We start from the raw sequence: 7,458 nt of genomic DNA on the forward strand, positions 1-7,458 counted from the left end.
ATGAAGGATCTTGGAGAAGCTGCTTATATATTGGGCATCAAGATCTATAGAGATAGATCAAGACGCCTCATAGGTCTTTCACAAAGCACATACCTTGATAAGATATTGAAGAAGTTCAATATGGATCAGCCTAAGAAGGGGTTCTTGCCTGTGTTGCAAGGTGTGAAATTGAGCTCAGCTCAATGTCCGACCACGGCAGAAGATATAGAAGAGATGAGTGTCATCCCCTATGCCTCAGCCATAGGTTCTATTATGTATGCCATGCTGTGTACCAGACCTGATGTAAACCTTGCCGTAAGTTTGGTAGGAAGGTACCAAAGTAATCCCGGCAAGGAACACTGGACAGCGGTCAAGAATATCCTGAAGTACCTGAAAAGGACTAAGGAAATGTTTCTCGTTTATGGAGGTGACGAAGAGCTCGTCGTAAAAGGTTACGTCGACGCTAGGTTCGACACAGATCTGGATGACTCTAAGTCACAAACCGGATACGTGTATATTTTGAATGGTGGGGCAGTAAGCTGGTGCAGTTGCAAGCAGAGCTTCGTGGCGGGATCTACATGTGAAGCAGAGTACATGGCAGCCTCGGAGGCAGTGCATGAAGCAATTTGGGTGAAGGAGTTCATCACCGACCTAGGAGTCATACCCAATGCGTCGGGGCCGATCAAACTCTTCTGTGACAACACTGGAGCTATTGCACTTGCCAAGGAGCCCAGGTTTCACAAGAAGACAAGGCACATCAAGCGTCGCTTCAACTCCATTCATGAAAATGTTCAAGATGGAGACATAGATATTTGTAAAGTACATACGGACCTGAATGTAGCAGATCCGTTGACTAAACCTCTCCCTAGAGCAAAACATGATCAACACTAGAATTCCATGGGTGTTCGATTCATCACAATGTAACTAGATTATTGACTCTAGTGCAAGTGGGAGACTGTTGGAAATATGCCCTAGAGGCAATAATAAAAGGATTATTATTATATTTCCTTATTCATGATAATTGTCTTTTATTCATGCTATAATTGTGTTATCCGGAAATCGTAATACATGTGTGAATACTTAGACACCAACATGTCCCTAGTAAGCCTCTAGTTGACTAGCTCGTTGATCAACAGATAGTCATGGTTTCCTGACTATGGACATTGGATGTCATTGATAACGAGATCACATCATTAGGAGAATGATGTGATGGACAAGACCCAATCCTAAACATAGCACAAGATCGTATAGTTCGTTTGCTAGAGTTTTCCAATGTCAAGTATCTTTTCCTTAGACCATGAGATCGTGTAACTCCCGGATACCGTAGGAATGCTTTGGGTGTACCAAACGTCACAACGTAACTGGGTGACTATAAAGGTAGACTACGGGTATCTCCGAAAGTGTCTGTTGGGTTGCCACGGATCAAGACTGGGATTTGTCACTCCGTATGACGGAGAGGTATCTCTGGGCCCACTCGGTAATGCATCATCATAATGAGCTCAAAGTGACCAAGTGTCTGGTCACGGGATCATGCATTACGGTATGAGTAAAGTGACTTTCCGGTAACGAGATTGAACGAGGTATTGGGATACCGACGATCGAATCTCGGACAAGTAACGTACCGATTGACAAAGGGAATTGTATACGGGGTTGCTTGAATCCTCGACATCATGGTTCATCCGATGAGATCATCGAGGAGCATGTGGGAGCCAACATGGGTATCCAGATCCCGCTGTTGGTTATTGACCGGAGAGCCTTCTCGGTCATGTCTACATGTCTCCCGAACCCGTAGGGTCTACACACTTAAGGTTCGGTGACGCTAGGGTTGTTAGGAAGACTTGTATGTGATTACCGAATGTTGTTCGGAGTCCCGGATGAGATCCCGGACGTCACGAGGAGTTCCGGAATGGTCCGGAGGTAAAGATTTATATATGGGAAGTTGTCATACGGTCACCGGAAAGGTTCGGGGGCATATCGGTATTGTACCGGGGCCACCGGAGGGGTTCCGGGGGTCCACCGGGAGGGGCCACCTCTTCCGGGGGGCCTTATGGGCTGTATGGAGAAGGGAACCAGCCCAAGTGGGCTGGGGCGCCACACCCCCTAGGTCCCATGCGCCTAGGGTTGGGGGGAAACCCTAAGGGGGGCGCCCCCTTGCTTGGGGGGCAAGCCCCCCTCCCCTTGGCCGCCGCCCCCCCCCCCTCTAGATCCCATCTAGAGGGGGCCGGCCCCCTTCCCCCTTCCCCTATAAATAGAGGGGTGAGGGGAGGGCTGCACAAAAGATCCAAGACGCAGCCCCTCCCCTCCCCAACACCTCTCCTCCTCCGTCACGAGCTTGGCGAAGCCCTGCCGGAGTACTGCTGCTCCACCACCACCACGCCTTCGTGCTGCTGCTGGAGCCATCTTCCTCAACCTCTCCTTCCCCCTTGCTGGATCAAGAAGGAGGAGACGTCATGTTGACCGTACGTGTGTTGAACGCGGAGGTGCCGTCCGTTCGGCGCTAGGATCTCCGGTGATTTGGATCAGGTCGAGTACGACTTCCTCATCCCCGTTCTTTGAACGCTTCCACGCGTGATCTACAAAGGTATGTAGATGTAATCCGATCACTCGTTGCTAGATGAACTCATAGATGGATCTTGGTGAAACCGTAGGAAAATTTTTGTTTTCTGCAACGTTCCCCAACAACCTTTTCCTTCCTCTAATGGGTATACACATATTTTGGTTGCTATTGATTATGTTACTAAATGGGTAGAAGATATTCCAACTAGTAGTGTTGATCACAACACCTCTATTAAAAATTTAAAATGATTAAGGAAGTTATTTTCCCAAGGTTTGGAGTCCCTAGATATTTAATGACTGGCGGTGGTTCACACTTTATCCATGGTGCTTTCCGTAAAATGCTTGCCAAGTATGATGTTAACCATTGAATTGCATCACCCTATCATCCTCAGTCTAGTGGTCAAGTTGAACTTAGCAATAGAGAAATAAAATTAATTTTGGAAAAGACTGTCAATAGATCCAAGAAAAATTGGTCTAAGAAATTAGATGATGCACTTTGGGCTTATAGAACAGCATATAAAAATCCTATGGGTATGTCTCCTTATAAAATGGTTTATGGAAAAGCTTGTCATTTGCCTCTTGAGTTAAAACATAAAGCATATTGGGCAGTTAAAGAAATTAATTATGATTTCAAACTTGCTGGTGAAAAGAGGTTATTTGACATAAGCTCATTAGATGAATGGAGAACCCATGCCTATGAAAATGCAAAGTTATTTAAAGAAAAGTTAAAAGATGGCATGACTAAAGAATTAAAAAATGTGAGTTTAAAGTTGGAGAATATGTTCTTTTATACAACTCTCGTTTTAGATTTTTTATAGGAAAGCTCCTCTCGAAATGAGAAGGCCCCTATGTCATCAAAGAAGTTGACCTATCTGGAGCCATCAAAATAAATAATTTCGAAGGCACTAACCAGAAAGGTTGTCAATGGGCAACGAATAAAGCATTATATTTCAGGTACGCCTATTAATGTTGAAAGTAATATTATTCAAACCTTGACACCGAAAGAACATATAAAAGAGTCCTTCTAGAACACTCCAGAATTGTGAAAATAAGGAGGCCCGTGATACGTAAGTAAACGGACTCCGAAAAATTTGCAAAAATATTTTTTTATCAGTTTTGTAATATTTTAAAATTTTGGAAATAAAGAAACCACCAGGGACACCTCCCGTACTCCGTTTTTCTTTCATATACTTTGAGAGTTTGCTTAGTGATCTATCCTTGAAATTGTGTGCAACTTATATAATAAAGTTAGTTTTAGTTTTTGCTTTCTTTACTTTCATGTTGCAAATGAAAAAAAAATTAAGGAAGAAAGAAAAAGACAAATGAAATAAATGAACAAAGGAAATAAATAATGAAAAGATTATATACTTATCCTATGGTAGGTGATGGCGCCACATAAGGAAAAGTATAGGTAGAAAATTTTATTAGAGATTGACAAACATAGCATTAGTCAATGATGCAACTCATGGAAGAATTAATAAGGGAAGAGAAAATTCACATATAGATATACTACCCTAGAAATCTTTTGTGATTGTGAGTCCTCATCAAAATATTATATGCCAAAATTGTTGAAGTTGGGCAAGGAAGACAACTTAATAGTTTATGTTTTTTTATATTCACAAAGAAGTCATATTGTCATAGATTTTTTAACATGTGGGGTTGGCCCCTATCTTTGCTAGCCAAAAATTATGTACTAAATAGATATACTACTTGTGCATCCAAAAACCCTTAAATCCAAATCTTTTTCAAGTGTCTGATAACCCATAAGTATAGGGGATCAATTGTAGCCTTTTTCGATAAGTAAGAGTGTCGAACCCAACGAGGAGCTAAAGGTAGAACACATATTCCCTTAAGTTCTATCGACCACCGATACAACTCTACGCACGCTTGACATTTGTCTTACCGGAAACAAGTATGAAACTATTTTGCAAGGATTAAACTATGAGTACTTTGCGAGATTAAAACTACAAATAAATTGCAAGGTAATAAAAGTGGAAAGCTTTTGGCAATAAGAAAGTTATTTGTCCCTAGAAAATCGATAACAAGTACCGGTAATCATTCTTGTAATTTTATATGAGGGAGAGGCATTAGCTAACATACTTTCTCTACTTTGATCATATGCACTTATGATTAGAACTCTAATAAGCATCCGCAACTACTAAAGATCATTAAGGTCGTGAAACCAACCATAGTATTAAGTATCAAGTCCTCTTTGTTCACATACGTCATACCCCACCTACTCGGATTTAAGTTTCTGTCACTCTCGCAACCCACCGTAAGCGAACCATACACATATTGCAACACCTTACAGCGGGGGCCCCTCACGTTTGCATGAGAACGGAAGGCACGGTAGGACAACATCATAAATAAAATATACAATCATACTCCCTCCGTTCGGAAAAAGTTGTCAAGCGCACAATGTATTATCTTTTTGCAAAAAAACCTCAAAATATTAAACCCGTCATGATTCAGCCCATCTCCTTCCTTCCTCTCCCCCGTCGCCTGCGCCTTACAGCCACCGTCGGTCGCGCGTCGCCATCCACCTTCGGGCCCAGCACGCGACCAACACCAGCGCCGCCGCCCGCCTAGCCCTGCGCCGCAGCTTCCCACCTGCGCCACTCGGCACAAAATCGACCTGCACCGCCGCCCGCTCGGAGTTGCGCCGCCGTCGCCTGCCTGTACCCACACCGCCGCCCGCCTGATGATGTTCCATGTCCACGTGGTGGAATCTCCCCAACACTTGCGCCACCCACCTTCGCCGCCCACGGCCGCCCACCTGCGGCTCGACTTCGTCCGCTTCGGCCGCCGGCGCCGTGGAAAATTCCGGCCACTCCCGCATCCCATGTTGTTTCTGCTAGTGGTCAACGTTGTCGCCGTGGACTTTTCGTGTTGCTGTTGCCTTTGTCCCCTGCCCCGCCTCTGCTGGTGCTGTTGCTTGTGAGTTTGCCCCGCCCGCCTCTGTTGCCTCTATTGCTGCTGCTCTGTTCACAATCAGCACATGATAGAAATAGAATTGGCACTTGATTTGTTCGCGATTTGAATTGAATTGACTAGGCCAAGGGGAAATTGAAATTCCAAAACAAAACTTGGAGAGCAACAACACATGTTCAGGGTTGTTCACAATCAGGTTCAGGGTGAATTGGCACTTGATTTGTTCACAATCAGGTTCAGGGTTGACAGATTCAGGTTCAGGGTTTGTTTCAGTTTATAGAAATGGCTACAAGTGTTTTTTCTGTACCCCATCATTGAAATTTTTTGGTTAGGAAGAATTGTCTTATTGCTGCTTGCTGCAAAAAGAAAGAAAGAAACAATGTTTATGTACACTGATTCTCTACATCAAGTTCATGTTCATTTCAAAAAAAAAATCAGTAGTTCAGTTAACCACTAACTTACTAAAAACCTTCAGCACTTCATTTCTTCTTCTGAATAAACATGACCTACAAAAAAATTGCAAGCAATTGTACATTCAAATTTACATCAAAGTACATATTCAGAGTTAAACTGAATTTACTACATTCAGTCAAGCTTAACTAAATTTGAGCTTGCAGCATTCGAAATGCTCAAGCCCACGTCCTCCCAGTGTGCATATATGCTGGTTATGGAGATCTGCACAACATATGATTGCACACATTAGAACTTTGAAAAATCTTGTGCATCATCTGTAACAAGCAAGCCATGGATAGTAAGGCCGAAACATGCTCAGATTGTGTTAGCTAGAACCACAGGAAATCATCCGATTGTCTGAATCCCAAAATGCCGAGAGAATGAACTCACCTCGTCAAGATTTGCAGCGTTGGCAATTTCATCCACGGTGAGGTAAGGCACGGCCAGGTCGTAGACGCTACCGGCGGCGGAGCTGGAGGGCGCCTCGTCGTCCATGCTGACGGGGTGGGCATAGAAGCTCCTGCCTCGCGAGGAGGCCCCGCTTGGTGCCCCTGCGGCCGGGAAGCCCTCGCCGACACGCCACGCCGAGGGGCAAGTGGAGAGCATCAGGAGAAGGGGCGAGACGCCGCCACCGACGCTGCGGTGGCCTACAGTCATGTAGGGGGAGCAGAGCGACAAGGCTGGGGGCGAGGATAGCAAGAGGCAGCGGAGAGGGGCGCGCACCAGCGTCAGCATCTTGGCGGCAGCGGCGGCTCAGTCGCCAAGATCCGTGGTCATCCTCCCCGCGTCGTTGACTTCTGCATCATCCGCTCGAAGTCTGGAGGAGGAGGTGGTGGATGACGAGCTTGAGGACCTGCCATGCATCCAGATCAAGCTCGAGGACATGAGCGCCATCGTCGGAGTCGGCAAGTCGAGGGATTTGCCGAAAAGGGGATCCGTTTCCTCTTTATCTTCTGGTGATGATGAAGAGAAGCGGCGAGACAAGGCGGAAAAGGCGGACGACGTGTGTTGAGGCGACGGAGGAAGTGGCGTGGCAACGGAGTAGGCGGCGAGGCGGTAGAGGACGCAGTAATTTCAAGAAAATTATTACGCACGCGCAAGATCACGGTGATGCATAGCAACGAGAGGGAAGAGTATCGTCTACGTATCCTTGTAGACCGTAAGAGGAAGTATTATGAAAACGCGGTTGATGTAGTCGTACGTCTTCACAATCGACCGATCTAGCACTGAAGGTACGACACCTCCGTGATCTGCACACGTTCAGCTCGGTGATGTCCCATGAACTCACGATCTAGTAGAGCTTCGAGAGAGAGTTTCGTCAGCACGACGGCGTGACGGTGATGATGTTGCTACCGGAACAGGGCTTCGCCTAAGCACCACTACGATATTACCGAGGTGGATTATGGTGGGGGCACCGCACATGTCTAAAAGATCAATGATCAACCTGTGTGTCCATGGGGTGCCCCCTCCCCCGTATATAAAGGAGTGAAGGAGGGGGAGGGGGCCGGCCTCTCTAGGCGCGCCCAAGGGAGTCCTACT

General features: G+C 45.8%; 1 protein-coding gene across 3 annotated transcripts; it reads right to left on the bottom strand.

Annotated features, from left to right (window-relative positions):
* Positions 1 to 4,898: 4,898 nt before the first annotated feature.
* Positions 4,899 to 6,968, bottom strand: LOC125543719. Of its 3 annotated transcripts, none has more exons than XM_048707178.1 (4): positions 6,310 to 6,968; positions 6,067 to 6,141; positions 5,929 to 5,972; positions 4,899 to 5,516 (listed from the first exon to the last, which is right to left on the bottom strand). In XM_048707178.1, the coding sequence occupies exons 1-3, from the start codon at positions 6,652 to 6,654 to the stop codon at positions 5,946 to 5,948; spliced, it is 447 nt and encodes a 148-aa protein (XP_048563135.1). In that variant the 5' UTR covers positions 6,655 to 6,968; the 3' UTR covers positions 4,899 to 5,516; positions 5,929 to 5,945. The 3 variants fall into 3 exon arrangements, with proteins under 3 accessions (XP_048563135.1, XP_048563134.1, XP_048563133.1); XM_048707177.1 differs by having other exon boundaries at positions 5,925 to 5,972; XM_048707176.1 differs by having other exon boundaries at positions 4,899 to 5,972.
* Positions 6,969 to 7,458: the final 490 nt, after the last annotated feature.

This window comes from Triticum urartu, chromosome 3, assembly GCF_003073215.2.
Source record: "Triticum urartu cultivar G1812 chromosome 3, Tu2.1, whole genome shotgun sequence".
Taxonomy (NCBI): Eukaryota; Viridiplantae; Streptophyta; class Magnoliopsida; order Poales; family Poaceae; genus Triticum; species Triticum urartu.

Coding starts and splice junctions, on each gene's coding strand:
- LOC125543719 (XM_048707178.1), bottom strand. CDS start 6,654: ATGCTGACGCTGGTGCGCGCCCCTCTCCGCTGCCTCTTGCTATCCTCG. Junction 6,142..6,309: donor ACGCTGCAAATCTTGACGAG/GTGAGTTCATTC, acceptor TATGTTGTGCAG/ATCTCCATAACCAGCATATA. Junction 5,973..6,066: donor ATGCTGCAAGCTCAAATTTA/GTTAAGCTTGAC, acceptor ATTTTTTTGTAG/GTCATGTTTATTCAGAAGAA.